This window comes from Canis aureus, unplaced genomic scaffold, assembly GCF_053574225.1.
Source record: "Canis aureus isolate CA01 unplaced genomic scaffold, VMU_Caureus_v.1.0 ptg000124l_RagTag, whole genome shotgun sequence".
Lineage (NCBI taxonomy): Eukaryota > Metazoa > Chordata > Mammalia > Carnivora > Canidae > Canis > Canis aureus.
In genome coordinates, this window is record NW_027554438.1 from 900,221 (window position 1) to 922,741 (window position 22,521).

Below are 22,521 nucleotides of genomic sequence, written 5' to 3' on the forward strand. Positions count from 1 at the left end.
GGTTAGCTCAGAAATTGAATTTGGTAAAACATTTTTGTGTATGTTCATGCCTGGAACTCTGCTACAGCAGGTTGTATACTAGATCTAGTAAGATGTTCTCTGCTTTCCGTCTCTATACTTCCAACTGCTAAGTGCAATGACTTGCCTTATTCAAAAGTGCATCTTTCTGACTTTAGGCTTCTAACACAGCTGCCAAAAGCAAATGTTGTTCTCTTGCGATACCTTTTCGGTGTGTTATACAACATTGAGCAACAATCCTCATCCAATCAGATGACAGCTTATGATTTATCAGTGTGTATAGCCCCAAGTATTCTTTGTCCACCTAATTCCTGCAACTTGGAATTGGAAGACAACTTCATTAAAAAGGTAGAGAGATCTCTCATATGTGTCTCATATGGGGTTTAGAATCCATGCTTTGAATCTGAAATGTGTAGTAGTAATTGCAAAGGATCAGTTCTGAAAAGTGCACATCTTCATTGCCTTCCTTGGAATAGCAGAGATCTTTATCCTACTCTGGTGGAATATGGGAAGGGGTGTTGTTAAATTGCGAAATATAGAGCAGTTGAGTCGCTTCTTTCCCATCCAGGAGATTCAATACTAGACTGACTAAACAAAAGAAAGAGAAGAGTGGCATAATATGATAGAAAAGACCTGGGCTCCGGAGTTTGACAAGCCGAGGTTCAACTCTCAGCCTGATCCTTGAGGGGGGAGCTTGTAACTTTGGGCAAAGCCATGGCTTCCTCATGACACAATGGTAACAAGACCCAGCTCCTGTGGTCGTTACTGGCACATCCTAGGTGATTCAGTCACTATGAGCGCCCATGGCTCCAAACACATTGGCCTTGCTCTGCAAGTTGTGGCTCATTTAGAATAATACTTGGCTACTCTTTTGCCTCTGCTACATCAGACAGAAACTAGTTAGATATTCCAGAACATCCTAATGAAGCCACAGATGCCTAATAAGATGACAGCTTTTCCCCAAGCTCATGCCGAGAGCCAGCATTAGGCAAAGCAAGACATGAGAAGGGACTGCGGTTAGACAGACCGACATGTTTTCTCTCCAGACCTGTGATTTTTACTCAAAAACAAAACAAAACATCAAAAAAAATCCACAGGAATATCCTCTTTCCAAAAAACATTCTTCCCTCTTTAAGAAATGGATTTCATAGGATTTTGTCTATGCTTTACACATTTTAATCAGATATTATCCTAAGTTACAACCCAATATTTTCTGGAAGTAAAATTTTACACAATAAGTAAAGTTAAGAAGGTAGGTTGCTTTGAAAACTATTCTAGTTTTAAAGATGTAACCATTGGTATCACAATGTTAGGTATGAAATTAGGTGACAAATTAGGACTTTAGCCCACTGACTAGTAGAATTTTAAAATCTGTACCCAAAGTACAACAGAAAGTATCACACTAAGTTATTTTATTAGAGAACTTGGGTTTCTATATATTATTATCAACTCTGAATTGTTCATAGAAGTCTTTCACATTTTTGGTTAGATCCAAGGTCTATAAACAAAATGTGACTTATAACTCTTCCGTATAAAAAAGAGCACCCCATTGTGTTCTTTTTGCATTACAGGCTTCTCTTATACAGTTTTTGATTGAAAATTGCCTCAAGATATTTGGAGAAGACATCACTTCTCTCTTGGGAGAGAATTCAAAGAGTTGTCATAACAATGAGAAGGCTGCAGGTACTGTGAATAGTTTAATAGGCTTTAGGGAGACACAGACAGCAAGGTTGCCAGGGGTCATGGCAGATACTTAGCCCTGTTCTGGAGCCCAGAGCATCCCCAGGGCAATGATTCCCAGCTGCTCCTTCTCTGAAGGCTGGCTAGCAGGTCAGGGAGGTTTCACACTGTTGGAAACCCAAGAAAGCATAGAAACTTCAAGACATTTCTGGCAGTATTAGGAAATAGCATGGTATGATACAGTGTTTGGGGATTTTTTTAACACAATTTTAAATGGATCTCACATCTATATTATACATGTTGTTAAGCATATAATGCATAATTATTAATTTCTACTTATAATATATAAATGTGCTCTGGTTGAAACCAGAGCAGGGGGGTTTTATTCCTGCTCCATCCTCTTTTTGATCAATGGCTCTTGAGGCACCACAGGATTCCGGTGCTCTTTAAAATGAGTAGAAAAGAACCAGCGTCATTGAGAGAAAAGGACTTGACTTGATGTCAAACCTAGGTATTTGTGTATTGGTGCTGGCTCTCAATTGGTCCCCATGTCTTCCATAAGGTAGCTTCTCCTCCTTTCATATGGTGGAGGAAGAGTTCCCAGAAGCAAGAGGGACTTTTCAAGAGTTAATGTGGGAGAGGACTGTGCAAAGGACCACGCCAAAGGTGGTGGTTTACAAGATGAGGAGGCATTATTTCTTAAGACCACACATCATAAAACTCACAGCAGCACCAGTACACGCATATCCTTTCCTTCACTGGCTTTTCCTCCTCAGTTCTGTACACCAGCATTTCCTAAGGGGTATTCCAAGTAGGGTAGGAAGAATCTTTGAAATACTAACTCATTTATTTTACCTGAGATATTCCTTCCCTCATCCTTCTTCCTGTCTTAAGCTGCCTTAAGAGACAACTCACCTCCTCAGGGAATAGAAGCAAGAGGAGAATATGAGGAAAACGGTGCTCTTTGATGCTTATGAGTCTTAAAGACTTAGCTTTCTAGGAAACAGAAATGATTCATGGCATAGAGTAGAAGATTTACGTGGCAATCGCAAGGGGAAAAAGCCCAAAACCACTAGGTAGGTACATGGGATATCTGTACCATTTCCTGCATGGAAACCAAATGGAAGCAGAAATTCCTCACAGAACAGTGAGCTGACATGTCTAAGAACAATGGGGCCCTCTATGTCCATGCAGAGTTTCTTATACCTCAACATGGAACATGTATCTCCATCAGTCCCAGAAGAGTATGGAAGAAAAAGGAAGCCACTGGGTGTGAAAGACATGCCTCAGCAATAGGAGTACAGGCCAATTTCCCAGGACCAGAGAGCAGTCTGGACACTGCAGCGGCTATTTATATACATCAATGACACAGAGCAATCAGATAAGTGCACTTCACCATTTTACAACCTGTCTGGCACCAGAACACTCCAGAACAGACACACTCATGGGGGCAATTAAGAAAACCTAAATCTCTACCAGTCTCGGAACAGAGAACCAAACTGGACAACAAGTGAGCTATTTAGAACTACAGAACTGTACATTTCTGACTTATGCCAGTGTATAGACGGAGATTGCTATCAGTGCATATAGAATATATGATCCATGCATTGTTTTCCCTTTCCCAGAAAGGGTTCTCTCGTCAAATAGGCTTGGGAAATTCATATTTTCCTTTTGGAAGTCAAATGCACCCGTTTTTCCCAGATTTATTTGACATTATTCGACCCTTTTGAAGCGACCCCATTCATTAATGATCCTGGGAATATTTATTGCCTTGTGCCGAGTAGTATCTTATACATTTAGTTTAACTTGGTGTAGGCAGCATCATTTATGTTACAGTTGAGCAAACCAAAGCTTTAAAATGCTGAGCTTCCTAAGTGGCAGAACCAGGATGCTTCTGGTGCAGTGCTGGCCCCACATGAGTGGAGGTGCTGATGGACGTACTATATCCCAAAAAAGCCAAATTGCCCCGTGTTTAAGGTTATTTGGTGAAATGTTCCTCATCTTTTTATCCTTCGACAGCTTGTCTCATCTGTTGACTCTTAAAGCAATCGGTTATTTAAGCAATGTTAAGATATCTTCAAAGGGAAACATTCACAGCTGAGCAGTAGAAATTTGAACTCAGCTTCTCACTGCTGATCTCCTTTTCTTTGGAAAGTTCTTCCTTCAATAGGGAATGTTGAGTAATTAAAAATCATCTCTGGAAACTGGTGGTCTATCAATGCACTGCTAACCTCTTATTGTTTTGCATTTTCTATGTTTTCTTTCAAGCCTTGTACGTTTATGTAGGTGTATATACACATGTATGTTTGAGTGTGTGTGTGAGGAAGTGTGTTTCCACACTTCATTGTGGTTTAGGCTCTTTTCAGTAAATGTTAAACATATTTAACCAAAAACATCATCTCTGGGTGGGTTGGTGGGGTTGACAAGAGAACACAGACACCACCACATAGCCAGCATGTAATGACTACTTCCCAAGGACCCTGACTGCAGAAAGTCATCCTTGAAGATGGCCCAGAGCAGTGGAACCAGAGAAGTAGGGGTCAGGCAGATTGTGTCCTGAGAGGCAATTCCTTTGGATGGTAGAAACTTGAGCACTCAGAAACCCAAGGAGAGAATCTGAGGCTGAGGGGAGCCTCGCTGTGAAAGCACAGGATTAACAAACTCAGCTTGATTTGCATACCAAAAACTTATAGCTCTTAAAATCAGAAAAAAATAAAAAAATAAAATCAGATCTGATACCTGAACCCACTGATCACACCAGTAGAAAACAAACACCTACAGTTTCAGTGCCTCCAGATCAGTGTAATGGCAGTAACTGATGGCAGAGGAAATAATCACTTTGAGTCTGATCAAGTCCCTAGGTTTAACCGTCAGTCTGAAAGTTATTGGCAAGAACTCATCAATGTCATGAGGATGCTGTTAGCCAACATCAGAACATGGAGAGTTCTACACAACAAATGACTCAGTTTCCCTCTTCTAGCCTCTACAATGAACATGCTGTATAATGGCAATGGTGAAAATAAGTCTACGTGAATTAAAACACACTAATCTCCCTTCTTCCTTAGATTCTGACCAGAACACCAAGGAAAGCAGTGCTTTCACAAACTCGTCCTTTGGCCACTGTGCTGGCACTTGGCAGAACAACCAGTGCACAGCTGCACCGTCTGAAAAATCAGGACAGCTCTTTGGAGTTTCCCTCACGGATATCTTTCATAAGGACAACTTCCCCTTCCCAATACTGGTAGGTCTCAGTTTGGTCTTTTATTGCCTTCCTGAGGAGAGGGACCTCGGAGAGGCCAAGTGTCCTCATGCAAACCTACCCCAAATGGAGAAATCATTAGACAGCACCTGGATTTGGGTGAGAAACTTGGTAGTGTCATTTGATTTACCTACTGCAGAGTCATGAGGCCAATACACTGAACGACGTTTTGTCCATTCCACTTGTTTCCACAGAGACCCATGTAGGCCTGTTCAGATCAGTCAAAATGGACTCTGTGTGCATGAATCATCTTCACATTCTGCTGTTGTCTTCCTAAACTCACAGTAGTCTCAGGTCTCTTTCAACTGAGTCTACTTAATCTAACAACTGAAAACATCTTACCTAAGCATAAAGACTCATCCTGAGGCATATATGAATCTGCTAATTCTAAAAGAGCATGTTAAATGACAGCCACAGAGTTTGGCCTGTGTTATCTCCAATCGGTGTACTGAATTGTCAGTATGGAAATTTGCAGAGTACCCAGGACCTCTGCAACCCTGCACTGGATTTGGGAATGTTATCCTAGTGGTGAAGAAATTAACCACGTTAGTTACATGCTAGCTGCTACCCCAGTCCTTGCATCACAGCAATTTTAGGGGGTAGCTAGAACTATCATCCTCCACACATTATAAATGGATTAGAAAATTTTCAGTACAGTTCGCATGTGCCCCAGGTTACACAATAGATCAGAAGCATAGTAGGTTTCTGAACTTTTGGTCCATCTGACTACAGCCCTTATATCTTTCTACACAGTAGGGAGAGGACATGAAGATAGAGCAAAGGACGTTGAAAGACTCATGAAGGGAATGTAATCAGAGAATAAGAGAGTATTTGAGCTTTTCTTTTAAAGAGGAAGGGAAATAGAGATAGTAGGAATGGAAGATACAATCACTTAAAGAGGAATCAACAAATGGGAAATGAGTATAGAAAAAGATTGCCATATATGGGGAAGAGCATCTATGGAAGGGAATAATGAGAAAAGACTGATAAAGTAGGAGACAGGTGAGGATTCCACAAGGCCTTGAAACATGGAAGTTTGATTTAAAAGGGTAAAGTCAATGAAAAAAATCTGATTTAAATAAGTTATTACAAAGTTTCAGTGTATGTAAGGTGGATTTTGGGTAAAACTATAGAGAGACATTGACTAAAGAATCTAAATTGACTTTACTTCTTGCAGCTCTAAAACTGTATACCATCCGATAGCCTAGCTCTTTCAAAAAGGAAGCAAGCTTTTGCTCTGGGCTTGGGATATGAAATGCCATATACTCTTCTTTTTTTCCTACATTATGTGCTTTCCTTATCAATCAAAAATGACCACTCACGGAAGGCATCTTCAGAAAATCAGCCAGTATAAAATCATGCAGAATCCTAAGAAAGAAACTAAATTCTGGGAACAGAGTGAACTTGGACAGTGAATCTGTTCTTCTGGTAGCATGTGTTTTAAAGGTGGGGAAAATTCTAGCTTTATCCACACATGAGTTACTCAAGCTGTGATGGTGTCTTTCATTATGATTGCCCAAGAACCAACATAGGCATAACTGATTAAGAACTTGTCAAACTGGAAAACACTTCATGAAATCAAAATTTAAGGAAGGTACTGTAGAAGGTAAAAGCTCCTTACATTAGAAATACTTTCTGTTTTCACCACACACCTCCCACCTGAGGACTCCATGCAAAAGACTAATACTAATGTGACTACTATAATAATAAGAAATTTCAAAATATACATTGACACATACATAATGTTTACCAAAGAAAACATCCTGTCTCTGATGACTTCCTCACCATGCTCCTAATGAAGGCAGTTTCCAAAAGAAAAATCACATGAAAAATTTCAGAATAGATCTAGAAGTTTACAATAGTAAGCAAATGTTTACTTTATGAGGAATATAAAAAGGCTCAGTGAGGCGACCAATCATTGTTAACCATCATTGTCTCCTGTTTCTTGATGCCTTTTACTTTATAAGTCATGGAGGAAGGATTTTGCCATTTGTGTCTCCTTTCACCAGATCCTAGGTTATCCTTTTGTTAATATTTGTGATGTCTAGCCCACCATCCAAGGTTATAACGACACAGTAACCAGCTCTAGCTACATGCCTCTTTTGATAAATCTAACTTTAGGAGTAGGTGCAATGGACAAAGGTAGTTTGGAATTCTGAAAATTCAATAGATCATCTCAAGAACTAGATTAATTTGGAAATTATACAGCTACATCACAGATATCCCATTCTATTGCTAAAATGGTAATGGAGAAAGAACTGAAAACTAGAACAAAGAATTTAATCCATCTACCTTGGCACTTGCTAACAGCTCTGAACAAAACTATATTAAGGCAGTTATTATGGCACTCTTAGAACCAAGGTCATATGTGGTCCTTCCTTGTCACATTTGGTCTTTGCTTGTCCCCCATTACTGTTTAACTATATGAAAGATAGCAATAGTCTCTGACCATTACTACACTGAGCTAGAGTAAAACACACCAGTAAATATATATATAGGCATCAAGACACAATGAAAAGAATGATCATCCATTAGGTACTTGAATACCATGATAAGTGTTTCCCTCTTGAAGGTGCACACATACAATTGATGTTTCTTGCAAGACTTAGTAGGGTCTTTTCTATTTCCGTGTTATAGGCACAGACTAGGAAGATGGTGACCACGTGTGCATAGAGTTCTTAGACATTTCTGAAGCTTTCCCTACCTAAAGTTGACTAATCTTTGTGGAGAATCAGACTCTGCAACCTTGGCCTGAATAGTATCATGTCAAACTCTCTGGAGAATTGGTCTACACTAGAAATGAATACATCCTCAGGAACATCAGGAGTTTGCCATTAGACCATCTACTTTTGTACAGTTAAGGAAAGGAAGAATGAAGCAATGATGAGAGTAGCTTTTGTAGTAGTTTGCAAAAAAGCACACAAAAGAGTAAGTGCCATATGATAGAAGGGAGCTTTGTCTTCCTTTCCACTGAAGCGTAGGCTCTGCTTTGATGCTTTCGTTTTTGTTGGAGAAAATCCACAACCTGTTTTTGCACGTGCAATTCAATGGAGAGTATGAGGTGAACTCCGTGTGGGTCACAGTTTGGGTATCTATGAAGAAATTAGGGACTGAACTGAAGTTTTGAACTAAGTGTTTTCTCTGTGATATTTCCAATATATATTTTGTATCATATATACATATATTTGTGTGTGTGTGAGTCTCTACATCTGTGTGAGTGTGTCTGTTTGCATGTATTTATTTATTTTTCTAACCACATAAGGATTTTCTTGAAAATATCGAAGGAAGTTTACTTTCATCGGAACTCTATGAAAAATGGCTTGGTGTTCTTGACGAAGTGACTGAGGAGGAGAAAATAAATGCAGCCCAGAGGTAATGATGCAATAATTACTCTACTCTGGTCATGGCTCAGAAATACAGCCAATATACTATTAGGAAAATATTGGCTTCCTTCTTGCCACTTTGACCACTAAAATAACATTCAATGCCAAATAGTTTCAATTCTTCACACCCACGGAGGCCAGTTTCAGAATACAGGCATGCCTTATGGCTATTATTGCTCTTCTCCTGACCTTATTAACGTGGACTCCTTAGCCATTGTACACCTTCTGAATATATGAAAATGGTAGACAAAAGTCAGTGGCCTAAGAGAGATGCCAGAGCATCAACAGCCCATAGTATAGCCTTCAGTTTGTCAAACATTCAACTGGAGTGGGTTAGCTCAGAAATTGAATTCGGTAAAACATATTTGTATACATTCATGCCTGGAACTCTGCTACAGCAGGTTGTATACTAGTTCTAGTAAGATGTTCTCTGCTCTCCATCTCTATACTTCCAGCTGCTAAGTGCAATGGCTTGCCTTATTCAAAAGTGCATCTTTCTGACTTTAGGCTTCTAGCTCAGCTGCCAAATGTGAATGTTGTTGTCTTGCGGTACCTTTTTGGAGTGTTATACAGCATTGAGCAAGAATCCTCACCCAACCAGATAACACCTTATGATTTATCAGTGTGTATAGCCCCAAGCATTCTTTGTCCACCTAATTCTGGCAGCTTGGAATTGGAAGAGAACTTCGTAAAAAAGGTAGGGAGAGCTCTCATATGTGTCCCCTGGGGTTTAGAATCCATGCTTTGAATCTGAAATGTGTAGTAGTAAATTGGATGGATCAGTTCTGAAAAGTGCACATCTTCATAGGCTTCCTTGGAATGGCAGAGTTTGCCATCCTTCTCTGGTGGAATATGGGAAGGGGTGTTGTTAAAGTGGGAAACACAGAGCAGTTGAGTCACTTCTTTCCCATCCAAGAGATTCAATACTAGACTGACTAAACAAAAGAGAGAGAAGAGTGATGTAATATGGTAGAAAAGACCTGGGCTCTAGAGTTTGACAAGCCAAGGTTCAAATCTCAGCCTGATCCTTGAGGGGGGAACTTGTAAACTTGAGCGAAGGCATGGTTTCCTCATGACACAATGGTAACAAGACCTAGCTCCTGTGGTTGTTACTGGCACATCCTAGGTGTCTCGGGCACTATGAGCACCCATGGATCCAAACACATTGCCTTTGCTCTGCAAGTTGTGGCTCATTTAGAAAAATACTTGGTTACTCTTTTGCCTCTGCTACATCAGACAGAAACTAGTGAGATATTCCAGAACATCCTAATGAAGCCACACATGCCTAATAAGATGGCAGCTTTTCCCCAAGCTCATGCCAAGAGCCAGCGTTAGGCAAAGCAAGACCTGAGAAGGGACTGCAGTTAGACAGACAGACATGTTTTCTCCCCAGCCCTGTGAGTTTTTACTCAAAAAAAAAAGAAAAGAATAGAAAAAGAAAAAGAAAAAGAAAAAGAAAAAGAAAAAGAAAACATAAAAAAAATATCCACAGGAGTATCCACATTCCAAAAAAATATTCTTCCCTATATAAGAAATGGATTTCATAGGATTTTGTCTATGCTTTATACATTTTAATCAGATATTATCCTAAGTTACAACCCAATATTTTCTGGAAGCAGAAGTTTACAAAATAAGTAAACTTTAAGAAGGTAGGTTACTTTGAAAGCTATCCTAGTTTTAAAGATGTAACCACTGGTATCACAATATTAGTTATTAAATGTCACAAATTAGGACTTTAGCCCACTGACTAGTAGTATTTTAAAATCTGTACTCAAAGTACAACAGAAAGTATCATGCTTTCTTATTTTATTAGAGAACTTGCGTTTCTATATATTTTTATCAACTCTGAATTTTTCATAGAAGTCTTTCACATTTTTGGTTAGATCCAAGGTCTATAAACAAAATGTGACTTCTAACTCTTCCATATGAAAAAGAGCACCCCATTGTGTTCTTTTTGCATTACAGGCTTCTCTTATACAATTTTTGTATGAAAATTGCCTCGGGATATTTGGAGAAGACATCACTTCTCTCTTGGGAGAGAATTCAAAGAGTTGTCATAACAATGAGAAGGCTGCAGGTACTGTGAATAGTTTAATAGGCTTTAGGGAGACACAGACAGCAAGGTTGCCAGGGGTCATGGCAGATACTTAGCCCTGTTCTGGAGCCCAGAGCATCCCCAGGGCAATGATTCCCAGCTGCTCCTTCTCTGAAGGCTGGCTAACAGGTCAAGGGAAGTTTTACACTGTTGGAGACCCAAGAAAGCATAGAAACTTCAAGACATTTCTGGCAGTATTAGGAGATAGCATGGTATGATACAGTGTTTGGGATTTTTTTAACACATTTTTAAATGGATCCCACATCTATATATATGATATATGTAGTTAAACATAAAATGCATAATTATTTATTTCTATTATAATATATAAATTTGCTCTGGTTGAAACCAGAGCACGGGACTTTTATTCCTGCTCCATCCTCTTCTTGATCAGTGGCTCTTGAGGCACCACAGGATTCCAGTGCTCTTTAAAATGAGTCGAAAAAAACCAGCATCATTGAGAGAAAAGGACTTGACTTGATGTCAAACTACCTCTCCAGAGTACAAACTCCAGTGCCCCATTTATCAGCTATACGACCTTTTGCCAATTACTCTAGCTCGGTATCACTTTATTCATGCCTAAAATGTGGATAAAAATAATGTCTAAATCTTAGAAATGTTGTCAAGATTCAATAAGATAAAGGATGTAAAACACATTTCTAGATGGCAATGAATAGAACTAGGAGAAGTTCCCCTGAGACTAGTGCGAGTATTATTGGAGCCTAGCTAATCACAGCTCATTGGCAACACCCCATTTTTTGTAAAACGGAGTTTAGATTCAGAACCTGGAGACACACATCATCAATCCCTCCATACTTTTGACATGTCTTAGTTTTACGACATATACCTCATTGTGTTGAGGGAAGCTTTTGGATAATCCGTGTCATCAGGAATTAAGATGAGTCAGTGCTGGTGTAAGACAAATGTTTGTTTTTCGTGTCATCACTGACAGAAAAACAAACTGTTGAATCCAAGCCTGTGAGAGTGATAGTGATTTCCAAAAGAGCACAACTGCAGAATGCTACCAAGTCCCCATCTGGCATGGGTCCATCCACCCACATGTCTATAGTTTAGTAAGTCACTGAAGACTGGAATCTCCATAATGACCCTTGACACTTCCTCTTTATCTCTTTTTCCAATGAATGAGAAATGAACCCTTCCCAAGACCCAGCTATTTCCATTTAAAGTTTTTTCCTTGGTCCCATATATTCATATTGAGGAAATCTTCCCACAAATTATCTCCTCTTTCTTCAATGCCTATCATATCCTATGACATGGTTTTTGAATTGTATTGTACTGTGTTGTGTTGTATACTTTTATATGGATAATAAAAATCATTCCATAACCTAGTAGGTTAGACAACCATTTCTTTGGTTATGATTCACATAACACATCAGTGGAGGTTCATCTGAGCAGTTCTGGTCTCAGCTGAGGGAACTTGTGCACTTGCAGTTAGCCTGCAGCTCATCTGGAGCTAACCTAGGTGTTTGTGTATTGGCGCTGGCTCTCAATTGGTCCCCATGTCTTCAATAACGTAGGTTCTCCTCCTTTCATATGGTGGAGGAAGAGTTCCCAGAAGCAAGAGGGACTTTTCAAGAGTTAATGTGGGAGAGGACTGTGCAAAAGACCACGCCAAAGGTGGTGGTTTACAAGACGAGGAGGCATTATTTCTTGAGATCATACATCATAAAACTCACAGCAGCACCACTACCGCACATATCCTTTTCTTCACTGGCTTCTCATTCTCAGTTCTGTACACCAGCATTTCCTAAGGGGTATTCCAAGTAGGGTAGGAAGAATCTTTGAAATACTAACTCATTTTTTTACCTCAGGTATTCCTTCCCTCATCCTTCTTCCTGTCTTAAGCTGTCTTAAGAGGCAACTAAATCACCTCCTCGGACATAGAAGCAAGAGGAGAATATGAGGAAAAGGGATCTCCATGTTGCTTATGAGTTTATCAGAGTTGGCTTTCTAGGAAACAAAAATGATTCGTGGCATAGAGTAGAAGATTTAGGTGGCAATCTCATGGGAAAAGCCAAAACCACAGGGTAGGAATATAGGATATCTGAACCTTTCCCTGGATAGAAACCTAAAGGAAGCAATAATTCCTGACAGAATAGCAAGCTGACATGTCCAGGAAAGATGGGGCACTCTATGTCCATGCAGTTTCTTATACCTCAACATGGAACACATCAGTTAGTAAAAGTATCTCCATCAGTCCCAGAATAGTTGGAAGAAATAAAAAACCACTGGGTGTGAGAGACATGCCTCAGCAACAGGAGTACACACCAACTTCCCAGGATCAGAGAGCAATTTGGACACTTCAGCAGCTATTAGTATACACCAATGACACAGAGCAACCAGATAAGTGGCACTTCACCAATTTACAGCCTCCCCGGCACCAGAAGACTCCAGAACATAGACACACTCATGGGGGCAATTAAGAAAACCTAAATCACTACCAGTCTTGGAACAGAGAATCAAACTAGGCATCAAGTGAACTATTTAAAACTACAGAACGGTACATTTCTGACTTATGCCAGTGTATAGATGGAGATTGCTATCAGTGCATATAGAATATATGATCCATGCATTGTTTTCTCTTTCCCAGGAAGGTTTCCCTTGTTAAATAGGTCTCGGAAATTCTTACTTTCCTTTTGGAAGTCAAATGCCCCAGTTTTCTTCCACATATATTTGACATTATTCCACCCTTTTGAAGTGACCCCTTTAATTAATCATCCTGGGAACATTTATTGCCTTGTGCAGAGTAGTGGCCAGGTGTTTAAGGTTATTTGGTGAAATGTTGCTCATCTGTTTATCCTTCGACACCTTGGCTCATCTGTTGACTCTTAAAGAATTCAGTTATTTAAGCAATGTTAAGGTATCTTCAAAGGGAAACATTCTTTTGAGCAGTAGAAACTTTGAACTCAGCTTCTCACTGCTGATCAACTTTTCTTTGGAAAGTTCTTGCTTCAGTAGGGAATGTTGAGTAACTAAAAATCATCTCTGGAAACTGGTGGTCAATAAATGCATTCATAACCTCAGGATACCTTGTTTTCCTTATTCTATGTTCCCTTTCAAGCCTTGTGCTTGTGTGTAGGTTTATATATACATGTATGTTTGAGTGTGTGTGTGAGGAAGTGTGTTTCCACACTTCATTGTGGTTTAGGCTCTTTTCAGTAAATGTTCAACCTATTTAACCGAAAACATCATCTCTGGGTGGGTTGGTGTGGTATCACAAGGGAACACAGCCACCACATAGCCAGCATGTAATGACTATTTCCCTTGGACCCTGACTGCAGAAAGTCATCCTTGAAGATGGCCCAGAGCAGAGCAACAGAGAAGTAGGGTCAGGCAGATTGTGTCCTGAGAGGCAGATCCTTTGGATGTTAGAACTTGAGCACTCAGAAAGTCAAAGAGGAAATCAGGCTGAGGGGAGACTGGCTGTGAAAGCAGAGGATTACCACACTCAGTTTGATTTGCATACCAAATCCTTCTAGCCTTTAAAATCAGATCTGACACCTGAACCCACTGATCACTCCAATAGAAAACAAACATCTACAGGTTCAGTGTCTCCTGTTGCATTGCAAAGACAGTAACTGATGGCACAGGAAATACTGACCTTCAATCTGATCGAGTCTCAGATCAGTCTGAAGGATATGAGGAAGAACTCTTCAACACCATAACGATGCCGTTAGCCAACATCAGAACGTGGAGAGTTGTACACAACAAATGACTCCGTTTCCCTCCTCTAGCCACTACAATGAACATGCTGTATAATGGCAATGGTGAAAATAAGGCTAAGTGAATGAAAATACACTAACCTCCCTTCTTCCTTAGATTCAGGCCAGAAGACCACTAAAAGAAGTCTTTTCAGAAGGTTAGCCTTTTGGTGCTGCGGTGGTATTTGCTGGAACAAGTGCACAGCTGAGCCTTCTGCAGAACCCAGAGAGCGCTTTGGAGTTCCCTCTCGCGGATATCTGTAGTAATGACAACTTGCCCTTCCCAATTCTGGTAGGTCTCAGGCTGGTCTTTTATTGCCTTCCTGAGGAGGGGGACCTCAGAGAGGCCAAGTGTTCTCATGCAAACCTACCCCAAATGGGGAAATCAATAGACAGCCCCTGGCTGTGGCTGAGAAGCTTTGGTAGTGTCATTTGATTTAGCTACTGCAGAGTCATGAGGCCAATACAGCAGGACAACTTTTTGTCCATTCCACTTTTTCCCAGAGGCCCGTGTAGGCCTGTTCAGATCAGTCAAAATGGACTCTGTGTGCATGAATCATCTTCATATTTTCCCATTGTCTTCTGAACTCACAGTAGTCTCCGGTCTCTTTCAACTGAGTCTACCTAATCTAACAACTGAAAACATCTTACCTAAGCCTAAAGACTCATCCTGTGCCAAGTATGAATCCATGAATCCTAACAGAATATGTTAAATGACAGTCACAGAGGCATCTTCAAAAAATCAGCCAGTATAAAATCATGCAGAATCCTAAAGCAGAAACTAAATTCTGGGGACAGAGTTAACTTGGATAGTGAATCTGTTCTTGTGGTAGCATCTGTTTTAAAGGTGGAGACTTCTAGCTTTTTCTGCACATGAGTATGTGAAGCTGTGATTGGTGTCTTTCATTATGATTGCCCACGAACTGACATAGGCATAACTGATTAAGAACTTGACACACTGGAAAACACTTCATGAAATCAAAATTTAAGGAAGCTGCTGTAGGAGTTAAAAGCCCCTTACATTAGAAATACTTTCTGTTTTCACCACACACTGCCCACCTGAAGACTCCTTGCAAAATACTAATACTACTATGACTACTAGTAATAATAATAATAATAATATTATTATTATTATTAATAACAATATAATATCAGTCCATTCATCCCTAAAATGTGGATAAAAATAATGTCTAAATCTTAGAAATGTTCTACAGATTAAATAAAATAATATATGTAAAATACATTTCTGAAAAAGCAGTTAATGGAACTAGGAGAAGTTTCCCTGAGACTAGTGTGAGTATTATTGGAGCCTCGCTAATCGCAGCTCACTGGCAAAACCCAATTTTGTTAAACGGAGTTTAGATTCAGAACCTGGAGACACATATCCTCAATCCCTCCATACTTTTAACATGTGTTCATTTTTTCTTTAGTGTAATCCATATCATTAGGAATTAAGATGAGTCTAGTGTCATGTCTGACAGTATGCTGTTATAAGACAAATGTTTGTTTTTTATTTCATCAGTGACAGAAAAACCACCTGTTGAATCCAAGCCAGTGAGAGAGAGAGAGTGATTTCCAAAAAGGCACAACTGCAGAATGCTACCAAGTCCCCATCTGGCATGGGTCCATCCACCTACATGTCTATAGTTTACTAAGTCATTGAAGACTGGAATCTCCATAATGATACTTGACACTTCCTTTTTCTTTATTCTTCCCATGAGTGAAAAATGAACCCCTTCCACGATCCAGCTATTTCCATTTAAAGGTTTTTCATTGGTCCCATATATTCATATTGAGGAAATCTTCCCACAAATTATTTCCTCTATCTTCAATGCCTACCATATCTATCATATTACATAGTTTTGTATTGTGTTGTGTTGTATGTATTTATATGAATAATAATCATTCCATAACTCAGTAAGCTTGACAACCATTTCCTTTGGCTATGATTCACATAACACTTCAGTGGAGGCTCATCTGAGCAGTTCTGGTCTCAGCTGAGGTCACCAGTGCACTTGCAGTTAGCCTCAAGCTCCTCTGGAGCTTACCTAGGTGTCTGTCTATTGGCGCTGTCTCTCAATTGGTCCCCATGTCTTCCATAAGGTAACTTCTCCTCCTTTCATATGGTGGAGGAAGAGTTCCCAGAAGCAAGAGGGACTTTTCAAGAGTTAATGTGGGAGAGGACTGTGCAAAGGACCACGCCAAAGGTGGTGGTTTACAAGACGAGGAGGCAATATTTCTTGAGACAACACATCATAAAACTCACTGCAGCACCAGTACCACACATATCCTTTCCTTCACTGGCTTTTCATCCTCAGTTCTCCACACCAGCATTTCCTAAGTAGTATTCCAAGCATGGTAGGTAGAATCTTTGAAATACTAACTCATTTTTTTACCTCAGGTGTTCCTTCCCTCATCCTTCTTCCTGTCTTAATCTGCTTACAAGGCAACTAAATCACCTCCTCGGACATAGAAGCAAGAGGAGAATATGAGGAAAATGGAGTTCTTTGCTGCTTATGAGTTTTACAGATTTAGCTTTCTAAGAAACAAAAATGATTTGTGACATAGAGTAGAAGATTTACGTGGCAATCTCATGGGAAAAGCCCAAAACCACTAGGCAGGTACATGGGATATCTGCACCATTCCTGGATGGAAACCAAAAGGAAGCAGAAATTCCTCACAGAATAGTGAGCTGACATGTCTAAGAGAGATGGGGCCCTCTACATCCACGCAGAGTTTCTTATACCTCAACATGGAACAGATCAGTTAGTAAAAGTATCTCCATCAGTCCCAGAATAGTATGGAAGAAATAGAAAGCCACTGGGTCTGAAAGACATGCCTCAGCAACAGGAGTACAGACCAATTTCCCAGGACCAGAGAATCAAACTAGACATCAAGTGAGCTATTTAGTACTACAGAACTGTACATTTCTTACACATGCCTGTGTATAGACTGAGAGTGGTATCAGTGCATATAGAATATATGATCCATGCATTGTTTTCCCTTTCCCAGAAAGGGTTCCCTTGTCAAATAGGTTTGGGAAGTTCATGCTTTCCTCTTGGAAGTCAAATGTGCCAGTTTATTCCACATTTAGTTGACATTATTTGACTCTTTCGAAGTGACCCCATTAATTAATGTTCCTTGGAACATTAATAAACATTTCTCTAAATTTATTTCTTTTTTTTTAAAGATTTTATTTATTTATGATAGTCACACACACAGAGAGAGAGAGAGGCAGAGACACAGGCAGAGGGAGAAGCAGGCTCCATGCAGGGAGCCCGATGTGGGATTCGATCCCGGGTCTCCAGGATCGCGCCCTGGGCCAAAGGCAGGCGCCAAACCGCTGCGCCACCCAGGGATCCCTCTAAATTTATTTCTTAAGTCAAAGTTTAACATTCCACTCCCTGCTTAGAAGCCATCAATGGATTTCAATAAATCTTTGGTGTTTTCCTTTTTTTGTCCAAAAAAAAAAATCTCATCTTTAAAATCCTCCCCAATGCAGCCTGCTCTAGTAATTAGTATTGTCTTCACTCTTTCCCAGTGCAGATCCTTTAGTTTAGCTGGGTCAGACATATCCTTGGTTCCTGAACACAGCACACTCACTTTTCTACTATAATTCTCACCTCTTCTTGGACTCTGCATTGCCACACACTATGTAGGCTAGCCATTTGGGTTCTCCAATCCCAGTAATTTCACAAAGCCTTTCTGATCTCAATTTAATTTTTTCTTTATAAAATATGAGCACCTAACCCTACTAGACAGTGGCTCACATGCTGCTTTGACCATCAGGAATTATGCTGATGTGTTCATACGTTATACAGAAAATCCAAATTCCTGAGGTAAACAACTGTATCTTGTGTTAGTTTTATAGTACTTTTAAAGCCTGGCTAAATGTCTACTCAAAAAAATGTACGAATTAATATGTTCAATTTTCTAAGAGTATAGAGATTTTATAGAGACTGGTAGAAACTGCAAGTTTTAAAACATGAGGTTGAACACAGCACATGAAATTTTAGGGGGCGACAATAAGACATAGGTTTGAGTAATTGTTTTAGATATGACTTCACAGGCTGAGTCACATGTTCTTGGATAGACTATTTTTATTCATTATACAAACAACGTGATATTGGTGTGATATATTTGGGAATAATTGCATGTTTGTATGAAATTTAAATATCAACAATCCAGAATAAAAGGGGCAAAACACATAGCTGGGTAAGGCATCTGTGAGTTTTTAAACCAAGGAAGATATTGGAAAAAAAGGAAAGAAAGAAATTGACAAGAAGAGGAGATAGAAATACAAGGAGGTATAGAAAAGCTGAAACAACTAATTTGTCAATTGTGACTCATAGAAGAGATTTCTGACATAGGGAAATAGTTAATAAATGTTAGTTTTGCCCTCAGGATACTCCAGCATAATATCTCTGAGAACAGCAATTCATTTCTTAATTTTGAAGAAAAGATCCTGAGAACTCTGATAAACTGTAAAAGGATCTAACTGCATAATCTAGAATGAGTGACAGGCAATTAGGTGTTCCCCATTGGCCTTTACCATACCTGGGAGTAAGATGTGTGTAATCATTAGTTAATATGCACTTAGTGATACAGTTAAGGTTAAACATGTCTAAAAGTAAAATAAAGGTACTTAGAATGACTATCTTACTTTATTCCAGAAAGAAAGTTACTCACAGGCTACCAGTATAAGAAAACTATTTCTCAAAATTGGTGGATCAATTACCATGATGAATCTCTCTCTCTCTCTCTCTCTCCCTCTCTCTCTCTAATAACACTCAGTTTTTATTCATACGAGGAACATGTAAGAATTTGGTGAATGGAATATATACCAGTACAAGAAACCAGCTTTTTTTCAGAGAGCACTGAACAATGCCTTTTATATTTTTCTGTAATTCTTTCTATGCTAGTCGAATGGGCCAATAAATACTCTGAAGATTTATAGTGGATGGTGACTATTTTCCAGTTTTGTTTTGTTTTACTTACCCATAGCATAACTGGTGCTACGAGCAAATTGGTTTCTTCATAGTCTTGGGCCTCAATGTCAGTATTAATTTAGTTGGCTTACTCTTTTAAAGAATGAAGTCATTCCTTTGTCAAATAAAAGAAACAAGTAGAAAAACCAAACTGCCAAAGGAAAATTGTAATTTCTTAAAGTGGATAAAGAGAAACTGCTTTATAAGAATGGGAGGTTTTCCAAAATGTAAAAGTATAAAACTAGTTGGGAAATAAATAAACAAAACAAAGCAACACCATCCTCAGGATAATAATTATCTCTGTGCAAGGAAAGACTAGGATTAGGAGAAAGGGGAAAGAAAGAAACTCCAAGCACACATACATCAATTTAAATTCTTGGAAGATTTAAAAATGCTTACACTTCACCATGTGCTTCATACTTCTGAAGAACATGTTGTAGGTAACTTGATCATATAAATATCTACCACATACCCATGCATACACAAACGCACACATTGAATTGTATATGTAAACATACAGAACACTGTTAAATGAATAAGTAAACAAACGACAGAAATTTTAAGATTTTGTATTTATTCATAAGATACCGATAGAGAGGCAGAGACACAGACAGAGGGAGGAACAGGCTCCTCACAGGGAGCCAGATGCGGGACTCGATCCCCAGACCAGGATCACACCCTGAGCCAAAGGCAGGCAGGTGCTCAATCACTGAGTCACCCAGAGGTCCCTAAAGTACAGAAATTCTTAGCATTCAGCAATTTTATCTGTGATTCCTCTGTATTGATGATCTGGTTCACTCAGTCCAAGTGGCTGAACAGTAGTACTCCATTATATGATGATACATTTATGTGTGTACACATCTAGTCAAACTTTCTAGAGGCTTACCTAGTTTATTAGCTTTCAAAGAAATTGATTTTTTAAATCATCTCCATAAATGTTTTTCCCAGGCTTATTAATTTGTGTTTTGTTTTTATAATTCTGTTGCTTCAACTTTCTTACTCCTTTGATTTCTTCATCTAGCTTCTTGGATTAAATGCTAGCTAATTGTAGTAAATATATTTAAGACTATTCATAACTTCTAAGTATTGCTTTAGCTATACCTCACAAATTTATTTTTCATATTTTAGTTTGTTGATAAAACCATTACAGTTTATGATTTTCCTTGTGAAGTCTTTTTTAACCTAGTCATTATTTAAGCTTTTGGGTTTTTTTTTTTTTTCAGATTTTCTAACCTGTAGGATTTTAATTACTAGCTGTAATAGTTAATTTCTAATTAAACTGCACTGTAATCAGATAATATGGTTTGAATAACTATGACTCTTTGTGACTGAGAGTGTACAGTTAATTTTATAAATATTTAAAATGTTGCATGCATGCTTTAGGAGAATGTGTATTCTCTGTTGTATTCTCTTTTGAGTGCAGGGATATGGAAACTCACAATTATGTCATACGTGTTACTCAAATTCTCTATATATTCTCCAAATGTGCAGTTTCTGAGAGAGGTGTTAAATTTTGCCATTATGCTTCTGTGAGCTTTTTTTAAAATTTTTATTTATTTGTGATAATCACAGAGAGAGAGAGAGAGAGAGAGAGAGGCAGAGACATAGGCAGAGGGAGAAGCAGGCTCCATGCACCGGGAGCCCAATGTGGGACTCGATCCCGGGTCTCCAGGATCGCGCCCTGGGCCAAAGGCAGGCGCAAAACCACTGTGCCCCCCAGGGATCCCTCTGTGAGCTTTTCACTTTTATTTTGTAATTCTGAGTTTTCGTAGTTGCTGGCTTTTGGTGTTTTATGGTTTAAGTCTATATTATTAGGCACATACAAATTTATAATTTCTATAGCCTTTTCATGAATTATAAATTATAACTTATTTGCTTTATTCGCATTAATGCTTCAACTTCATACTCGCCTTTGACAGATATTGTTGCACTAGCTTTTTTTTTTGGTTCATATATGCTTAGTCTATTTCTTTTTTTTCTTTTTATATTTTCTGTTTTAGGTTGTGTGTGTAGATGTGTCCCCTGTAAGCAGCATATAACTGATTTTTTATATCCACACTGATAATTTCTGATATTTATTAAAGCGATTTAATCTATTACATTTATTGTCATTATAGTGTATTTCGAGTTATACTGACAAACCATATTTTGTATTTTTATTTCATCAAAGATTTCTCCTGGTTCCTTTTTTCTTCTTTCCTAAGTTTTGTTAGATTCATAAATCATATTTTTGTATCCTCTGTGTCAATTTTTATTTATATTAGAATTTCTTAGCTATTATGTCTTTGACCACTTTTTCCAATATTCCTCTATTATCTCTTACTAGAATCCATTAAAATTTTATGAAACAATGATTCTCAAAGAACACTCGATACGAACAACCTTTTCACTTTTCCTCTTTGTACTGCATCCTGGGTAAAATTCTCAGTTCTTTTTTCCAGTTTAATTCCTTAACCTTGGTCATTCTAGAGTCTATTCTCTTACTTTCATATTTTTTCTTTTATTTTTTCTTTTTTCCACACCTATATGTTTTCTGGGATTACTAATCAGATCTTTTTCCTATTCATACAATTTTATATTTTTTCAATAAAGATCATTTCAGGGGCACATGAGTAGCTCAGTCGGTTGAGTATACAATTCTTGATTTCAGCTCAGGTCATGAGATGGAGCCCCCACATGGGGCTCCTCACTGGGCGGGGAGTCTGCTTGAGATACCTTCTCTCCTTCTCTCCTTCCCTGCTCTCTCTCGCTCATGTGCTCTCTCTTCATTAAATAAAAATCTTTAAAAAGATCATTTCATTCATTTTCCCCTCTGATTTTGGTACCAAGAAGTAGGTCTTACTGTGACAAATACCTAAAAATGCCAAAGCAGCTTTAGAACCGGGTAAGGGGGAAGGATGTAGAAGTTTGGAGGGCCACACTGGGAAAAGCCCACATTGCTGTGAAGGAACTATTGGTAGAAATAATAGATGTTGAAGGCGATTCTGGTAAGAGTTCAGAAATAAAAGCAAGAGCTTCAGAGATAGACTCTATCTTCTTAGAGAATACATAACTAATCAGAAACAGATTGTTCGAAATATGGATGTTGAAGATTTTTCTGTGAGATCTCAGATGGAAATAAGGAACGTGTTATTGGAAACCATAAAAAAGGAGAACCTTGTCATGAAATGGCAAAAACTTGTCTTAATGAGTGTTCCAGTATTTTGTGGAAGTTTGAACTTGGAACAATAAAATCGGATATTTATCTGAGTAGATTGCTCAGGAAAGTTTTAAAGGAGCTTGTTTCCTCCTGACTCCTTATACTAAAATGCAAGAAGATAGAAATGAGTTGAAGAAGGTATTAAGCACAGAGAAGTCAGGACTCAAAGATGTGGAA

The 22,521-nt window shown here is 38.8% G+C and overlaps 1 protein-coding gene across 1 annotated transcript; it reads left to right on the plus strand.

Moving 5' to 3' along the window:
- Positions 1-180: 180 nt before the first annotated feature.
- On the plus strand, positions 181-19,124 carry LOC144309601 (rho GTPase-activating protein 20-like). Its single transcript, XM_077890692.1, has 8 exons — positions 181-366; positions 1,590-1,701; positions 4,764-4,939; positions 8,220-8,329; positions 8,848-9,037; positions 10,306-10,417; positions 14,276-14,449; positions 15,680-19,124. Exons 1-7 carry the CDS (start codon positions 271-273, stop codon positions 14,419-14,421), a joined length of 942 nt encoding a protein of 313 aa, XP_077746818.1. The 5' UTR covers positions 181-270; the 3' UTR covers positions 14,422-14,449; positions 15,680-19,124.
- Positions 19,125-22,521: the final 3,397 nt, after the last annotated feature.